We start from the raw sequence: 19,345 nt of genomic DNA on the forward strand, positions 1-19,345 counted from the left end.
TGAGTTTTCCTGACCCAGTATCAGAGCAGCTGTCCTTCCGCCACCTGCAGGCATGGAGTTCTTGCACCAACTGAAAGGCAGACTGGTGGGCAGAGATGCATGAGGCCCTAGAGAGGGAGCAGCACAGGTTGGGAATGCAAGGGACAGGGACAGGTGCAGGGTAAGGGAGATGAGACAGAAGAAAGTGCTCAGGGAACTCAGTTACAGCTTCTGGAACTCTGCTTTCAGGTTTTCTGGGAAGTTTCCAACAGGAGTTACTGCGGTGACTCTCTCCCACGTTAGGTCTAGTTCATCCCATGTTTTTTAAAATAAGAGAGTAAAATGAGGGAAATGCATAAGAAGACTTCAAAGGTGTCTTTAAGCTCTCCACTGAATGCTTCTGTGTACGCCAAACAATTTTAGTTAGATGGTCCAGAAGAGGGAAGAGGAAGAAATATAGCAGATCCTCGACTTATGAACCAGTTCCATCCTGGAGAATGTCTGTACCTGAGCACGCTGCTAGGTCGGATTCATTCATTAAGTTGGATGAAGTGAGTCTTACACACCTTTAACACAAATACACAGTGCAAAACATGAAAAAGCAGGGCATGAGGTCCACTCATGTATGTGAACTTTTGTAACTTGAATGTTTGTACTTACATAGTTCATCAAATCTTGACACCTGGTTAAGAAGAAAACTCTATGAGCCCCACTTTAACCAAAGTAAATAGATCTCAGAAAAATTATTCCACTTGCCCAAGATTAAAAAGCAAATAAATCACAGAAACATTTTCTAAATCCAGGCTTTTCTGATTCCACGTCATTTTCTCTAAAGCAAATCTTTTGTCTGTTTTTATCCAATAAATAATTACTAAATTAATATATGCATGAACAACAACCATAAAATATACAATTCCTTTATTAGTTGTCACACTTTGCATTACAAGAACTTGCAAAAAAAGAGAAAGAAATTTTAATTTTGTGGGTTTTTTCTTCAGGGATTCTGATCTCTATTCTCAGAAGAACTTTGGTTAAAGAACATAATTTCAAAGGGAAAATGATTTATTTTCTTTAAATCCCAGAAATGAGTCAGACATTTCTTAATAGCAAGAACTGTGTTCTTTCTTGCACTGTATCTGCAGAGAAGAAATCTCTGTGGAAACTATGACCTTGATTACCAGGTGGAAACCGGTACAGACCGAGACCAAGTTCACAGCAAGGAAAGTTCGCATGCATATAAGAAGATGGACAGGCTTTGAACCAGTGGCTTGAGAGAATTGAGTACTTAGCTCATTGAGGTCTCTACACTCCAGAAGGTTCAAGTGTGTGAAGTAACCCCAGAGGAACATCATTTATTACAGAGGCTCATAGATTGTTTGGAAAGCACCTTCAATCTACTTTCATTACATTATGGTCTCTGTACCTCAAGGGCACTGAGAGATGAGGCATGTGTAAAGACACAGGCTGTGGGTGTGTAATTGCCCTTAAATTAAGTGGTATAGAAGGGGATAAGGCAGAATATGTCTTTAAGAAATATATCTTGTCAACAGTGGAAACTTCTTGGCTTTAAAAAAAAGTCTCTACAATATAGTTTCCAAAATCAGTGTAGCTCTTAACAATTTTATTTAACAATGACTTTTTATAGCAGTATGTTTTAGTTAAGCAAGAGTGGGGAAAAAAAGGTCACAAAGACAAGATCCCCAATTTCTAAACATGTGGCCCTTGAGGCCAACCAACATGAAAGCCATAAAGAAGAGCTGACAAGTAATGAGAAGAATGAACTCACAAGAAGATGAGGAAACACAAGCCCCTTACGATACCTCTAACCCCAGTGGTGGGTGCCTAGAGACAAGGATCGTCTTCTCTGCAGCATGCACTGGCTTGAAGCACTGACAGCTATGTCCATGACGAGCACCCACAGATGCCCTCCCTGTGTCCTGCCCTCCTTTATTCCTTCATTCTCAAGCGCAGCCAAGGAGATCATCTTTCTGATAATAGGGAAGTGTCTGTACTTCCAGGCGTAAGCATGTGTGACATGGACAATTTCCCTGCAGCTAACGTTAGGGGAGGTTATCCTACCCTCCCATCATCAGCATCTGGGAGATTCTTGTGGATTGAGGGATGTGTGCTGCAGCCCGGCTGCTCTGCTATCTATCTGAGCAGCTCACTGGGGACATAGACTCAGCATCAGTGAAGAATTAAAGCAGCCAAGTTTAAAAGGGAAAACAAAAATGCTTTATTCATAAGAATGAAAAGAAGCAGGAGCTAGACAGCTAAACTATGAGAAGGTTCGAGGCCCAAACTCAGATACCCATGGGTCTTTGTGCTAGGCTTTCTCTTAGCATGTTTTGGGGATGTCCCCTCCCAGAGCGCTGTCTGGAACTTGTCACACCTTGATTGGTTCTCTGGACCTTTATAGAGGATCCCAGGCCCCAACACCGTAATGCCTGTGCCTCTATCTATGTGCATATTCCCAAGTGGGCCCAAGTGTCTTTGTCATGGCTTCATGTTGGGCATTTATGAGTTGGTTAGTAGAGGCCTCATATACAAGGTCAAGGGGGATCCACACAGTACTATACTGACTCTAGCATGGGAATACATATACAATGCGTGTGTGTGTGTGTGTGTGTGTGTGTATGTACATGTATATACATATATAGATGTATAGGCATCTGTTTTTATAAGTGCATTTGACACACACACACACATATATACATATATATATATGGAGAGAGAGACAGAAACAGAGAGAGAGAGAAGTTTAAGTGACATCCTCCCATCTCTCTTGCATTTTATTGATGGTGATGAGGGACCAATAACGTGTGCTCCCTGCTCTGTTTATTAGTCCTCCTTTGTTTCTAGTAAGGTTTTAACCCCTTCTAGTCAGGATTATCCAGAAGGTACAATTAAAAACTGGCTTTATATTTTTTTCTGCCTATAAACTCCCTTTCCCCTGCACCCAGGGCAGCCAGACCTGTGGACTGATCGGAAATGGAGCTGGCAGTGTGGTAACTCTTTGTACAGTCAGCAGTAAAATCATCAGCACAGGAGGCTGATTAACAGCCCACCCAAAAACAAAGACACCTTCACAATGTATGAGAATATGCATTAAAAATTTACCCCAAAACAGAACCTATGGCCACTGATGCAGTGACTACAAGGAAACCCGAAACTGCTCATACAGGGTTGGCTTATAGTCATCAGACATTGATGTCCATAAAGAACAAAAATTCACATGGCAAACCTGTGGAGCATTCTCAAGAGAGTTGGAAGCAGACCTACAATAGAATCCGTTAATCTGTACAATGATTTCCCTTCTTTTCCTAAGCAAAAAACAAAACTGACCAGCCAGCTGTGCCACATTGTCCATGATCTCATCTCTCTGCAGTTGAGTCATCCTTGGTCTGGCTGACCCTGGTGACCAAGCGACCCCTGCTGAGCTAAAAGTCTGTTACCAGACAGCCTCCGAAGCCCTCTTCAGAAACAGTGTAATGCGCTAACAGCAGCTGGAAGGCTGATTTTTCTTCACTCCTGTAATTTGAAAATTATAGAATGTGGTTTTTAAAGGTCAAAATGAATTACTAATTCACTTGAGGTATTTGAAATTAGCAAATAGTTAGTCCTACAGGGAAAATGGCATCAAAGTTGAACCAGCATTGAAATTATTTTTGATTTTACCATAGAGCCTTCACATTACCTCACTAACCCTTAGATATTAATTCCATCTCTTCCTCTTTAGGCCACATCCTTTATAGACAATAGAAACCCACAAAGTAGTGCTTAGTGGTTTTCTAGGAAGACTTGATGAGGTCAGGTGACACAGCCCCTCCGGCAGCTCTGGTTTGCTGTGGCCACCCGCCGCCTTTTATCTTTCATCCAAAGTACAAAGGAAATACGGTAAACGCAGAGCCCTACGCCCACCCTATCTTTTTGTATGTATCACTGACAAACTTGGGCCTCTTAACTACTGTAATATAAAATCAGCACAATACTCTTTTCAATCAATGCTGGCTCCCTCTTTTAAGAATTTAAAAGCATTTTGGTTTGCTTCTGGGTGCTTTTGTTTCACCACGTGCTATTTTACCAGTATTGAGTTTGGTGCACCCAGTATGTATTGAGAATCTCAGAATTGCATTTCATTTTTATGTATCAAATTTAAAAAGAAATGTATAAACACGAAATACCCAGACGTGGCATGACATCGCATGGCATGACGTGCGTATCTTCAGCTAGAAAACAAGGCAGCATTTACATAGAAGTTAGGCTTTGAAGCACTTGTTGTTTATTAATTAGCTATCACACAACACACCTATGAGGTAGTTCAGCATGCCTTTAGTATGAACAAAAGTTTTAAGAACCAGAAAAAGAAAAAAAATCTGTCCCCACAGTAAACTGCTGATTAGACCCTTCTTATTCTGGTCACAAAAGAAAAGCAATCAATTTCTTGGACAAGTTGATCAAATGAACAATGGATATTTAGCTTGGATGCCATGTAGACAGTATGTTTCATTACCTGGCAGTTTGGAAAGGTCATGGTCTTATTGGGGTTCTAATATTCTGTGTTCACACTAATGTATCTAAATGCTTCCCTCAAAAGGTCTGCTTTGGAAAACATGTGGCAGCCTCTCGTCACCACACCAGCTCAGGGTTCCACAGGATCGCTGTAGATCTTCCGGGTTTGTTTGTTTGTTTCTGCTTTTGAGCAGGTTGGCCTAATGTACCCACTTGAGTAGGGAGATGTGAAAATTCTTACAGACCTAATTTATGTTTCTATGTTATCTAAGAGGCAAAGGATAAACAAATCCTGTTGGTCTCTGCAGTCCAGCCACAGCAGATGAATTTTATGACTATTTTTATCAGCAGCAGGAATCACTGTAGTCCTTGTTCCTTAGCAGATTGCTTTATGGCCACATTTATTAGTTCTCTGGGCTGCAGAGTCTGTACATAAGGAAAACTCATTAATTTGAGTTCTACCATCATAGCATTTGTGACCACCAGGACTAGCCTGAAGCTTATCTCTGCACTGAAGAGAAGGAATTGTTTGTACAGTAAATCTGAATCGCATGACCAGGACTGTAGGAGTGATCCATCTGTTTAAGAAGACAGACTGCGGCTGGGTGTATAGGTCACTAGCAGAAAGCTTGTACAGCATGTATGAAGCCCTGGGTCCAATCCTGAAGACAAGCAAAACAAGAACAAAACCAGAAGACAGACTATTTCAGCCACTTAAAAGTTTTCCTTTAAAGATAAAAAAATTTCACTCCTATATAAGAAATCTACTAGGCTTGGGTGCTAATTTTAAATCATTATTTCCTTCATTGCAACAAAACTTCAAATGGAGTACATGATTCGCTTAGTTAACATGACTCCAAGCACTCTCCAATAGTAAAAACCCTTTAAATATTCATCATCAGAATGGTGTCTGTCTGCTAAGGGAATAAGATTATCCCTAAGTTCGCCTGAATTTAGAGTTTCAGAGAAGACCCCTTGACTTGAATTTACCTCTGCTCTAACCAGGTGGCTCTCTACTAGGGAAGCTTGAGGCCTGACTGGACCACAGCACAGGGACAGAGTGAGGTCTACACTGACCTCCTTCTTTATCAGGGTTTATTTGTCTTTGCAAACTTCTACTTTACATCCCACTCCAATCCAGTCATAATGAAAGTAGAAAGTGGGGTATAACTGAATTAAACACACAACCAAAGTGAACAACACGAGAAAAACAAACAGCTAGGCTCCCAAGCAGAGATGCTGCTGTTCAAGATTTTGCAAGATATAAAGACCATCTATAAACCCTTCCTGCATAGAACTGGATATGTCATTCCCATGGCTCACTAGCATGATAAATTCCTTATCTGCATGAGCAAAAATAAACAAGGAAACTGAAAAACAATCAAATAAACAAAACCTCTGGCAAGGTATTCACTTTCCCTTGGCAGGTTACCAAAGAACAAGGGTATTTAGATGAGAAATTCTGAAATAATCTGATTGTTATAGCTGAAGCTCATCCATAAAGGGGCTGGCACAGCTTCTTTGTAAAGCAAAAGAAATCCAAGTTCATAAGCTTTTCTGCATCAGGTTGTTAAAAAATATAAACACACAATATTTCAGGGTATGAGCTCAGTCACTAAACACAAACAAAGATGTTTTTCTTTAACTTGGACAATGCTTATTTTACAGCACAATTGACAAATAAAGCTTTATTTTACACATTTGAAGACGAGCCTAACTAGAGGTTTACAGCTGTGCGTGTGCTTCTTTCTAAAACAGCAAAATAGATTTCTCCCCATCAAACCCTCCTTTCTCCCCACAGGGTAACCTTGTGTGCCACTTCTCACTGCAGACCCACGCCTGTCCTCGAGGGGACAGTGCCACACTCCAGACCCGGGGAACAGGCATCCGAGAGGCCACACTGTACACCTCTCATTGCACTTAGTGCTCACTGACATGTGACCACTTCCACTCTCTGTGGACAGTAATGCATGTCCAGAAAACCTGGTCACCAGATCCAGTCCTGGGGTCACAAGGTGTGAAGGGCTGTCCCAGCCAGATTCCAGCTGGAGGGCAGGCAGCATACTGAACAGAAGCTCAAGGTCACTTCTTCTAATCAGCCTGCAAGACCCCACTTGCGGTCACTGCTGAGAAGGATTAAACCTACAGGAAAAGCTTTGTGATTTGCACTCAGAAATGTTCCTTACCGCAGAGGAACAGTTGTCCAATCCACTGTCCATGGGCCTCTTCCCAAAGGGAAGGGATGGACACAGCAACAAGACTCAGATGAGAAACAGAAGAATCAGGGGTCTCACCTTACCCAAGGCGGCCATTTCTCCAGGATTTTTACTCACTTTTTTCTGAATCATCAGTACTCCGAATCAAAGCCTACGGTCCAGACCAACTTCAAAAGAAATACCTATTTCTATCTTGTTCTGGGGGTTTATCATTCTTTTGGATGCCTTTGGGAAAGATTTTACCAAAGTCAACCCCTGTGAAGACGTTTTGCCTAAAAGGATCGTCATGCAAGCAAACTAATTCTCTTCTTAAGCTAGTATTTGGCAGCTTGCAAAGAGGGCTTGGTTTCACCTTGAGAAGCCATCCTTTATGTGATCAGAAGGAAAGCATGAAGATTCTTCCTTTATTTATCATCCTTGCTCTTGCCTGGCCCCGTGTCTGAAGGTGAAGCACTGGTATTTGTCTGTGATATATCTTCCACTAATGTGATTTGTTCTGGATCTGTTCATGTCACGATGACAAAAAAAAAAAAAAAATGCTTATTTCTGGATAGAGGTGGTAAATGTCACAATCATCAAGGATTTAACAGAATAATCACACTCTGAAGAAATCTAGAATAAACTGGAAATTAAAAATTTCCATTCTTCATAAGTCTGAATAATGCTCCAACGGTTTGTTGCAAGATTATAACTTAGAACATGTGTTAAAGACTCTATCAGGAAGATAGATTTTAAAAAATCCAACCAAATATCATAACTTACCACAAAATTAAAAAAAAAGAAAATATAATTCATTTTCCAAAATCAAGATTTGCCATGGGTTAATCTGTGACTCTGCATAAGAAATGTTCATTGTTCAAGAAAGGATCCTCCTCAGGTAACTGACAAGCAGTCTCCACAGCAGAGCAGTGCTGGCATCTTCGCTTAGTCTTCCTTGATATCTTCACTACTTATTCTTCAGGCTGGAAGACAGAGAACACAGTCTTATCATCTTTTATAATTCCACACTCTGTCTGCAGCTTTCTGTCTTCACCCTCATCCCACATTGCTTCAACCATCAAATTTAAATAAAGCTGGATTTACATTCCAGGTACTAAACAGTCTGTGTGCATAATTCAATCACCATAGCCATTACCTCATGTATACAAGAAAACGTATATATCTACAGTAAAATTTGTACTTTAGTAAGTTCATTCGAATGTTCTGAAAGCCAGGATGCTGTGTACATTTCCACCTAAGATGCACTACATACGCCCTCTCTAACCTGCAGTGTGATTCCACAGAGAAGCTCCCCTGGAGCTGGAGAACAGCCGCATGGCACTTAGCTCTCCCAGTAACAAAGCTGCATCTTCCGCTCACGCAGAGTGTTCTGTTAGGTAGACAGGGAAAACGCTCCTGCTCTTTTCTTTCAGCATGCTCGTATTGACAGCTGATTTCTAAAACATATTCAGTTTCGTTCTTGTGGCAGGAAGATGAAACCATTTATTGTGTATCTACTATGGTTCAAGAACTGCATATTTCCATTACATCATAATTCAGTCCCTACAACCACCTTTAAAGTGTCATTTTCCCCATTTTAAAGGTGCGAATGTTGAGGCTTAAACGGGCTAAATTAATGGATCACAGTCTTACAGCTCCTAAAAGTGGAAATTGAACCCTGGTAAAAGAGAAAGGGGATTAGAGGGGTTTGGGAAAATATATCATTGCCCCCCAAAATGTGAAACCTTGGCAGGTAACGGGAATGTGATCAAAATGCTGCCTGCATATAAAAAAATAGAGTGTAAAAGACATCAGCAATAAGATTCACTATGATGCCCATTATGGTTTGATTATTATCTTCTTTTGAAATCCTGTAAGGTCTCCACTGTAGGTTTTATTGGTCTTGTTCTATACTGTTTTGATCAATTCTATTATACCTGATGATATAGGCAACTCTTTTTAAGATAGCAAGAGGCATAATGGTAACCACTTTTGATCACCTGATATTTATTTTTGCATCATGTACTGTGCCCATCCTTCTGTTCTAACCAACTCTGTTTTGTTTAGTCATGTTAGGTTTTATTCTTTTCAAAAAAAAGTAATAAGAACTGTGGGAGTAAAAAAACCCAAAAACTGTAATTGTTATTAAAAAGAGAGGAAAGGAAGGTGGTCTAAGGGATATAACTGCATGTATGTTTGAGTGTGTAGAATGGAAATCCATATTACTGAGCTTTTGTTGGATCACTGAACGGCACTGTCTGCAATCTCATTGTATGAATGTACACTTTGTATGCTTTAATTTTATAATTTGGACAACTGTTTCTAAGATGAAAATGTGTAAACTATTAACTAGTGATATCTTACTGTATTTTTTCTTGAAATTTTGTATTATTTGTACCCTTTTACTGCTTTGTTTTTTATTTCCTCTTTTTTTCTCTTAAAAAAAAAAGACATTGTGAGGGTGAGGAACTTGCGGAGGATCCCTGCAGGGATTCCTGCCTGCTCTGGCTACACCAAGGCCCTGTCCACACTCCCCGAAGGAGGCAAAGGCAGGGAAGCAGGCTGCGTTCCTCCTGCAGCCAGCTGTTCCCAGTCACCAGGGCAGACGCCTCACAGGCAATCTGGAGAGATGCAAATTCCCAAAGTCAGGAAAATTCTATCACTCACCTACACGTGCCCTGAAATCTAATTTCCCAAGAAAAACACTATCATGGCATAGTCTGATAATTTTAATTGGAGACCAAAAGAAATGGAGACTACATGTATACACACACACACACACACACATATCTACACATATCTGTATCTATATCTATAGCTTTGAGATTTTGTCTTAGTCTGACCCTGGTAACCATGGCCATTTTTAAAATAGTGATTAGAAAAAGAAAAATCCTATTTCAGAATGTCAATTCAGCTTCTACCATCATTCGGTCATGACCGAAGGAAATTCTAGTCACTGTCATCTTCATGAATTAATGTGACATGAAGGTCGGCAGTTCACATTGAGCAAGCAAGTATAATTTCATTTTTGTAAACGGCAAAGATGAACACTTTTCAAATTAAAATGAGCCGGAAGCACAGCGTCTCCCTGTAATAGCAGGAACAGCAAACACACCCGCAGCTGAGTGGTTTTCAGTCAAGATTACATCTTTATGGGAAGCCAGATGAGACGTTTTTTTGGTTTTGTTTTAACTTATAGTAAAAGTAGTATATTAGGAACTTAATCTCATAATGAAAAATATCACTGGCTTGCTTTTTATAGTCACCATAATTATTCAGAGCCTTTCTGAGCACATGGAAGTAATGACAAATTAAAATGCCTTTCAATTCCATATAACTTTTATAATTATTCATCAGTTAGTGTTATCATTGCTGGAATGGCTCTTTCATATATCAGTCAGGATTCCATTTGATATAAAAGAACACGGAAAATTTTATTACTATTAATAACTACGCAGCCATCCAGTCCAAGAAAATTCTTTTTCATCTAAGAGATAAGCTGCATAATTCATGTATTTTCAGAAATTTCTTTAAATAGAAAATGGAAGACAGACATAGGAGAAAGAATTCATCACGTTGTTTTCCTTTGTGGTGAGGGGCAGTCTTGTTCGCAGTCTTAAATTTGATCCAAATGAAAGAGACGAGCCAAACTGCCTCCTCGGCACTAATAGCTCCCTTTATTTTTGACATTATAACTGAACATGGTGACCCCACCACCTGTGTCTCACATTTATCTTCTTAAAAAAAATGTCACTAGATGTTAACTGAGACTTCTCTGAGGCTCTCTCTGACTGCAGCTAGAACACTTGAAATGGGTGTGTGTTCCTCCCAGTGGAGGTCTCCATTTGGAAACCATGGGCTGCCCCTGGTTTCCATTGGCTCCGTAGCCTTGGAGCTTGGGTACATGGGCGTCTGACAACTTCATGAGGAGCCCACTGAGGATGGCCTGTGGGGCGGTTAAGCACAGAAGTTTAGGCTCCTTCTGCCATCCCCCTTTCCACATTTGGACTCAGAAAGGACCAGGAGATGGCCAATGCTCCAATCTGGGTGTCTGACCCTCAGTGTGATCTGGTAAAAAAACACTGAAAACGGTCTCACTCTTAAAGGGGATTTGAACAAGTGCAGCACTGCGGAGACATTAGCGTGGTGGGGAGAGGGGCAGAGAAAGGGCTCTGACCATGTGTGTTTGAAGGGGACGTGGAGAGGAAAGTTTATTTGTTCCACGCGAAATGTAAGCTGTTCCATAAACCAGTTAGGAAACAAAGCAGAGCATCTTCAGCACAGGAAGACTGTTTTCTGACTGTAGGCAGCAAGTTAACCCTGACCGAAACAGGAAGCCTCCTGGCCGGGGCTCACATGGTGTGACATGGGCAAGAGCAAAACCCGTTAAGTAAGGCAGCATCATGTACCAGACGTTCTCCACAGCCAACTCCTGCACAGCCAGCTCGGCTTCTTCAACCTAGCGCCTGAGAGTGAGTGGATCTAAGGATTTACAATCTTTAATTTACCAAGACACTATGGTAATACACCATGATAAATTATATTTCCAGGCCTGAACCTGTTCTTTCTTATCCTAGTCTGAAGTCAGAAGCCCAGCGTTTCTCCCTGCCGCGCCACCCTAAGGCTGCCTCCTTTCTCCTTCCTCAGTCAGCACTCAGTTAATCGCAGATCCCTTGGCCTCTTCTTGCACTTTTTTAATTTTTTTTTTATTTTAAAGAGATTAAGACAAAAGAGGACATACCAAAGCAGATCAGATCAGAACAATGCAAGTAACACAGCATTTTACAAGACAACCCATAATTAACATTAACTACCAGTGTCTCTTTCTTTGAAATAATTGAGTATAGCTTCATATACGATAGTATCGAGCATAACAAAACAGTATAAAACCATTCAAGAGAATGAAAGCATTACAGGGCTTTCAGAACCAAATAGCAAAGAATGAACAATGGCTACTATATTATCTCATTTTCCATAGAAAATTTGTTTATATTATCACACATAATAATATCCAATAAGATATAACAGGATAAACCAAAGGCAACAACAACAACAACAAAGCATAGTAGGACTTTAGAGTAAGATGATACTAAATTAGCTCTGGCTATTCTAATATCTTCTTTTCTTTAAAATAGCTATTTGTAATATCACAGATAATAAAATCAAACAAACTAGGATAAAACCATTCCAACTTTGAATGCAGACATTATAAGGCTTCAGAGCAATGTAAAGAGGAATCATGATGACCATAAACTCTTATGTACTCTTACCATTTCTTACACTAGGGAGACTATACGGTATTTATACATGTGAGTTTGATTTATTTCACTAATGAGTATGGTCTCAAGTTCTGTTCATTTATTTATAAATATCTCAATGTGATCATTCTTTATAGCTGAGTAGCACTCCATTGTATAAAAATTCCACAACTTTTTTATCCATTCCTCAGTTGATGGACACTTAGGTTGTTTCCAAGATCTGGCTATTACAAATTGTGCTGCTATAAACATGTGTGCACATATATCACTGTGGTGTGATGTTTTCAGTTTTTCTGGGACTATGCCTAGAAGTGGAATAGCTGGGACAAATGGGACTTCCAATCCCAGTTTTCTGAGAAATCTCCAGACTGACCTCCACAATGCCTGCACCAGTCTACACTCCCACCAACAGTGCAGGAGAGTTCCTTTTTCCCCACAGCCTCTCTAGCATTTGTTGTTGATAGTTTTCTTGATCCTGGCCATTCTTTCACGAGTGAGATGGAATCTCAGTGTGGTTGTAATTTGCATTTCTCTAATGAGTAATGACGATGAGTATTTTTTCATGTATTTATTTGCCATTTATATTTCTTCATCTGAGAACTCTGTATTCATCTCAGATGCCCATTTTTGTATTGGATCTTTGAATTTCAGGTGTCTGATTTTTTTAATTATTTATATGTTTTAGACAGAAGTCCTTTGTCTGAGGGGCAGTTCACTAAGATTTTTTTCCCAGTTTGTGGGTTTTCTTTTCACTATGCTGGGGATTTGACATGCAGAAACTTTTTAATAAGTATTCGCAGCTATTGCTTCTGGGAAGTATTTCCTGTGCGGTTTGATTCCTGTTCATGAACTCTTTACCTACCCCTATGTCTTCGAGATTTTTACCTAATTTGTCTTCTAACAGATTTAGTGTTTCTGTTTTAATATTCAGATCTATGATCCATTTAGATTTAGATTTTAGTTTAGTTTAGATATGGTGATAGGCATGGGTCTAGCTTTAGTTTTCGGCATATGGAGAGCCAGTTTTCCAGCACCATTTATTAAAGAGACTGTCATTCTTTCAGTGAACATGTTTGGCCCATTTATCAAAGATAAGGTGGTTGAGTGTGTTGGTAGTTGTGGTTGTATCTTCTAATCTATTCCATTGATCTTCGGCTCTGTTTTGATGCCAGTACCATGTTGATTTTATTACAGTTGCTTTGTAGTATAACTTCAAGTCAGGGATTGTGATGCCTCCTGCCTTGCCTTTGCTGCTTAGAATTTCCTTTGCTATTCTAGGTCTCTTCTGGTTCCAGATGAATTTTAGGATTGGTTTCTCTAGATCTATGAGGTATGTTGATGGTATTTTCATTGGGATTGCTTTGAATCTGTGTAACAGTTTTGGGAGAGTGGCCATTTTTATGATATTTATTCTTCCTATCTATGAGCAAGGGATGTCTTTCCATTTTCTGAGATCCTCTTCAGTTTCTTTTTCAGGGTATTATAATTTTTCCTGTTTAGATCTTTTACTACTTTGTGAGATTAATTCCGAAGTATGTGAAGGGTGTGGTTTCTTTTATTTCTTTCTCAGTGATTTTATTGTTAATGTATAGAAATGCTATTGCTTTTTGAGTATTGATTTCGTATCCAGCTACATTGCTGAATTTATTTATTATATCTAGGAGTCTTTCAATGGAGTTTTGAGGGTCTTCTATGTAGAGTATCACGTCATCTGCAAATAATGATAATTTAACTTCCTCTTTTCCTATCTTTACCCCTTTAATTTCTCTCTCTTGTCTTATTGCTCTGGCTAGTATTGCCAGTACTATGTTAAGTAGGAGCGGTGATAAGGGACATCTTGCACTCTTGAATACGGAATTTCTTCAGCAGCTCCTGCCCAGGTCACTGCAGCTTTGCGACCTGCTCTGTCACTGCATCACCCTGGTGCCTCCGTGCGGCACTGGTTCCTATCACTTCTTGGGGAAGTTAAAAACGTCCTCCTGCAGTTGGCAGAGGTCATTGATGCTGTGACCACTGCCCTCTGCTCCAGGACGTTCTTGCTGTCAGGAGTCCCATGTATGACTCCCTGAGGTAGAATCGCATGACGTTCTAAACTCGCCTGCTCTAAGAGGTGATGCCTGTTGGCAGCAGCACTTTTCTGCCTGGAAACCCACCTTGGTCTCTCTGTCCTTCGTATTGCTCACTCCTGACTGAGCCCACGGCCTCCCTGGCCTAAGCACACCCGAGCATGACAAAATGTACCTGGAGTATTTTCAACAGCTGCTTGGAAATGGAGAACACAACATCAAGAAAATGCCCAGGCTGTAGAAGACGAGCTGCTATGACCAAGACAAGGTATCTAGTGCATATGGTGCCTGAGAAAGGGGACCATCAGGAGAAAGAAGGAGTTTGGAGAACAAAGAGGAGAAGAGAAAGAATGCAGAAGGGGTTGAGGGACAGAGGGACAGTGCACTGGGCACAGTGCCGTCTCCAAATGATGCCGGAATCTTAAATACAGTTGTCTAAAACAATAAAATACTTCCAAGATGTTGATTTTAAGTGCAATTCCATACAGTCTAATTAATGCAGGGAGAGGGGAGAAGAAGCAGACCAGTGTATTGAGGAAAATATGCAGAAAACGTAAGACTGTACTAGAATTGCAGGAGGGCTCTGCATTTGAGCAGGTGTCCCCACTTCGGTGCAAGGTGACAGAGGTGGCAGGGACTCAGAGGACATCTGATAGGCAGAGGCAAATTTATCCAAACTTTCATGGGAAAAACCTCCTGTATTTACAGCCTATTGGATAGAGAAAGAATGTAGGAAAACTCAGGATAATTCAGAGAAAAGGCAGGTACTATGAACAGAAATGAAAAGTATAGGGTACTTAAAATGAAAGCAATTCTGTTGTTTTCTAATACATGTAGACTAACAAAATTGATGAGTGATTCATAATCAATTTATTGTAAAACCTAGGAAAACAAACTCTGCTTATAGAATCTGCAGTTTATATGCAAATTAACTCTCCTGGTGTGCTTTAGAAAAGTTTGGTCCCTTAAGAAGGCAAACATTCTCTTTATAATCTTGTTTACACCTCTCTTTTGCTTTGCAAAACATTCTTCATAAAGGCTCAAAGTAATGAATTGTTAGAGCCACAAGGGACCCTAAGAATCACCTGCAGAGTCCCAATGATCGTTTTACAGATGAAAAGCCTTGAATGCACCCTCAGCACACTCCCTTCTTGCCCTAGCTGAGGCCTGCACTCTGATACCCCAAAACCTTTTTCGAGGTAGCTCCATGCACCCTCCTTCCCTGGGAATTCTGGCAACAGCAAGCAAATGGGAACAGAAAAAGGAGGCTGCAAAGCACAAGCTTTGAACTTGGCCAGGACCTACTGCCTCCCACGTGGGGGAGAGTGCAGTGGCCCTTTCCCACTCAGTGGGACTGTAAGCTTCAGCTCCTGCAGTCTCTCTCCAGCCTTTCCTGAACCCCCTATGCCCCCTCTGCTCTTCCTTCTTGAGTACTGATTCTAAGTACTTCCCTGGATGGTTTCAGGAAACCGTAACATTGCAATCTTTTGTTTACTCTCTGCCCACATCAAAGAAGCCTGGACACTGTTTCTATTTCTGTATTTTCAATGCTTGTTGCAAGGCCTGATACAGAAGTGATGCATAATTTTTCTTAAGTAAACACAAGGAAAACCAGAAAAGGAACCAAGTGCCACAATGAGAAGCCTCACTCCCAGATTCTCACATTTCTCCCTTACTGTTCTGTTCTGGACAAATGCAACCACACCCTGCATTTTCAATAAGAAAAACAATCTATTATTTAGGGCATTCTTGTCTCTAGCCTTATCCCAACTGACTATTCTTCCTGTATCTTCAAAGTACTTGTCATTGACAGGAAACAATTTTAAACCCCATTCTGTTATGTGTTGGACTTTTATGTGCAATATTATTAATTATACTTTGTATCTTAGGTTACTGTTCAGTCAATGCTGAGACAAAATACCTGACCCCAAAATTAGGGAAGGGAAGGTTTATTTCTTACAGTTCTTGGGGGTTTCAGCCCATACTCAGCTGGCTCCAAGACAGCATGGCATGGCACAGTACCCTTCATGGCCACTGCAAACAGCAAAAGTAAGAGCAAAAGAGGAAGACACATTTCTTCTTGTCATCACACTGGCTCCACCCCTGGGTGGTGAATAACTCACACCACCAATCTGAATGCTAGACAATGAACCAATCACAAATGCTAGATTTGATCATGACCATAATTACATGAAGACTTGGGGGCCACTAACATAAACCATGAGAGTGAGCCTCATTTATCCACTTTTAAAACAAATCCTTCAGTAAAGCTTCTTTACAGAAACATGAGGAGTAATGTACACAGGAATCATTAAAAATTTAGATGTGTGTGGGCTGAGGATTTACCTCAGTGGCATAAGTAACTGTCTGGCAAGTATGAGGTAACACTAACCCTGCCCCTTACTTTTGATTACTTGGAAGATTTCTGATTTATCTGTTGTATAACCATTTGATCTTTTCTCTACACTCTTGGGATGGAGGTCTTTAGTCCTGAAAATGCTCAAACTGTGGAAATGTCTTTGCTATTCATGGTGAACCCTGATAATTTATGCTTATGACACGACTCATGGTGAGACCCTAGTTGTTGTTTTCTTTTTTTTAAGAAAATAAAACAAAACAAAACAGCAGATCAGAACAAAATAATGCAAGCAATACAGGATTTCAAAACAACAGAAAATCAACAGTGGCTATCATAATATCTCTTGTTTTCTTCAAAATTGTTGTTCATATCTTCCTACACAATGAATCAAACAAAACAAAATAGTATAAAACCAATCAAAACAAAAGAATGAAAGCATTACAGGACTTAAAAACCACACAATAGGAAGATCAGCAATAGCGACCATGATGTCTCTTGTTCTCTTCAAAATAGCTGTGCATACCTTCACCTACACTGAAATCAAATAATAGAAAATACACTAAATCCAATCAAAACAAAGAAGGAAAGCATTACTGGACTTCAAAACAAGACAATAGGAAATCAGCAATGGGTGTCATAATGTCTTATTTTCTTCAATGTAGCTGTTGATACCCTCACACGTAATAAAATCAATTCTTGTAAATTCTTTATGAGAGGATCAAGGTACATATAAGCCTATACATGTATCTCTATCTTTTCTGTATGACCCTAGTTTTACAATGGAGGCCACCTTTCTGTGATATCAGCCATGTAACTAGAGAGCTGAGGCAAAATGTCCCAGTCTAACCGTTAGGGATCAGAGGGCTGGATGCTGAATCAGTCACGAGCCAGTGGTTTAATGCATCATACCCAAGTAAGGAAACCATAGCCAACACTCTGAACACCAGTGCTGGGCTGAGCTTCCTGGTGAGTGAACTCATCTGCATGTCTGAATGGCAACATAGCCTGATTCCCAAGCACAGAGCACAAGAGCTCCACATCTGGACCTCCCAGGTGGGCGTCCTCTGCACCTTCTCATTCACTGGTCCTGACCAAGTCCATTATAAAATCTATAATCACAAATCTTGCTCTGTCTTTCGTTCCATGATTCCTTCCAAGAATTACTGAACCTTAGACCTTAAAGGGAATCCCCCAATGCATACTTGGTTGTCATAGGTGCAGGTGGCCTGGACAACCTCAGAAGTTACAGCAGATGCCAGACATTAGGCTAAATCAGTTCTTTACGCACACCAGTTACATTTCAAGTATTAGCAGCCAAATGTGGGTGACGTCTCGGCACTACATAGAGCAGATGCAGAGCTTGCGCCCAGCTGCACAGCATTCTTTTCGATAGTCCTAGTCTGGAACCATGCAAGTATCTTAAATCAGATACGTTTCTAAATGTTAAGTCATAGCTCTTTCTTTTTAAATCTCATAGCCATGTGAATCCACTAATTATCCACCCAAAAGAAAAGAAAATGAAGCAGCACAATGGGTGACTTTGATAGAAACCACTAATTATGGCCATGTACTCTTTACTCCTCTCTCAAAACTCTGTCCTCCTAGCCCTAGATGCTATTGCCTCCTTCCCCCTCAGTTTGTGCAAAGCCCTCTGAACTCCATACCTGTGTTTCTGCAGCCTGGAGCCAGCACCACCCACGGATTCCTGGGGTGCTCGAGTCAGCAAGGGGAAGTGGAAAGCTCTGCCTGGTGCTGGCCTCAGGCAGCGAGGGCTGGAAGTCGGGTGGTAGGGTAGCAGAAGCCAGACTGTGTTGGCAGAGCTCTTTTGAGTGGGGGGGAGCAGAGGGCAGGAGAGTGGTGCCGTGTGTGGGATGTGGCTCGGGAGCATAGGATCTGGTTCTATAGGCACACAGGTCTGCCTGCAGAGGCAGAGGCCAGGCTGGGTGAGAGGAAGATGGCAGAACAGAGACAGAGCGGCCTGGGAGTTGGCACCCAGGTATGAGTGCGTGGAGGATCCAGGTGGACTCTGGTGTCTGGTCTGACCCATTACGGAAAAACAGTAGTAAGACAAAACTGTAGTTTTTATGAATTATTTGACAATAGCAAATTATTATTAACCTTTCCCTCCAAACTGTGATATATGAGTGAACTCCAAAAGAGCATTGTTAGAATCTAATCCTGTGGTTCCCCAAAATGGGTACATTACAATGCAACTGCATCTCCTTGGGTCTCAGTTTCCTCATCTATTCAATGGACACAAAGACCAGTCCCTTCTCTAGGCCCCTCTCTTTCTGTCCAGCATGTGGAAATCCTAAGTTCTTCTGAGGGCCTGCAGCAAAGGCAGCCCAGCCCAATGCTGGTTCATTTCAAGGTCAGCAGCTTTCCTGAGTTGCGTCTCAATGACTACAAACTCCAGAACAACACTCACAGAAAGAAAGGATTCTCCAGACTTTCTTCCTTTTTCTCTGTTCTTTTGCTTTAGGCTCAAAGTGCACGTGGTAAACAGCACTGACTGCAGACACCGTGGACCTTTCAGATTGTCCACATCCACTCCTGAAAACTGACAGCACATTTGGCAAACAGAACCCAATACTCTCTCATGCGTGCGGATCAGTCAGAGAACAGTGGGGAGGACGCTGGGTCTCTGAGAGGCTGTGGTCTGTGTGGCAGCCCCAGGGCATCGAAACTACAGGAAGCACATAGGACAGAGGGCAGTGACATCTACAGCACTGTGGTAGGAGCTCGGCACCAACCAGGGAGCAGCTTAGCAAAAAGCCCATTACGATTCCCTCCCAAGAACTCTGTCCTCCGGATTGTCCGACGAGGACACGTGTGATACAGGGCAGGGTCCGCGCTGGGAGTGCCACTACCATTTCTTGACTGAAACAAATTGTTTCACAATTCTGAGCCTCAGTTCTCCCATCCCCACATGGGACAGTTACAAGGTGTAAGTGAACTGAGGAAACTCCCTCATAA

The 19,345-nt window shown here is 41.1% G+C and overlaps 1 protein-coding gene across 3 annotated transcripts in view; it reads right to left on the bottom strand.

The window, feature by feature from the left end:
* Positions 1-4,238: 4,238 nt before the first annotated feature.
* The window catches only part of Zmat4 (zinc finger matrin-type 4), a 379,004-nt gene continuing 363,897 nt past the window's right edge, over positions 4,239-19,345 (bottom strand). For all 3 annotated transcript variants that reach the window (XM_063239857.1, XM_063239858.1, XM_063239856.1), the window contains one exon: positions 4,239-7,669. In XM_063239857.1, coding sequence (XP_063095927.1) covers positions 7,654-7,669 — 16 coding nt within the window. In that variant the 3' untranslated portion in view covers positions 4,239-7,653. The remainder of the gene's footprint in view (positions 7,670-19,345) is intronic.

Source organism: Cavia porcellus, unplaced genomic scaffold, assembly GCF_034190915.1.
Source record: "Cavia porcellus strain 051 isolate PalLab524CR breed Dunkin Hartley unplaced genomic scaffold, mCavPor4.1 scaffold_29, whole genome shotgun sequence".
In the NCBI taxonomy this organism is placed as follows: domain Eukaryota; kingdom Metazoa; phylum Chordata; class Mammalia; order Rodentia; family Caviidae; genus Cavia; species Cavia porcellus.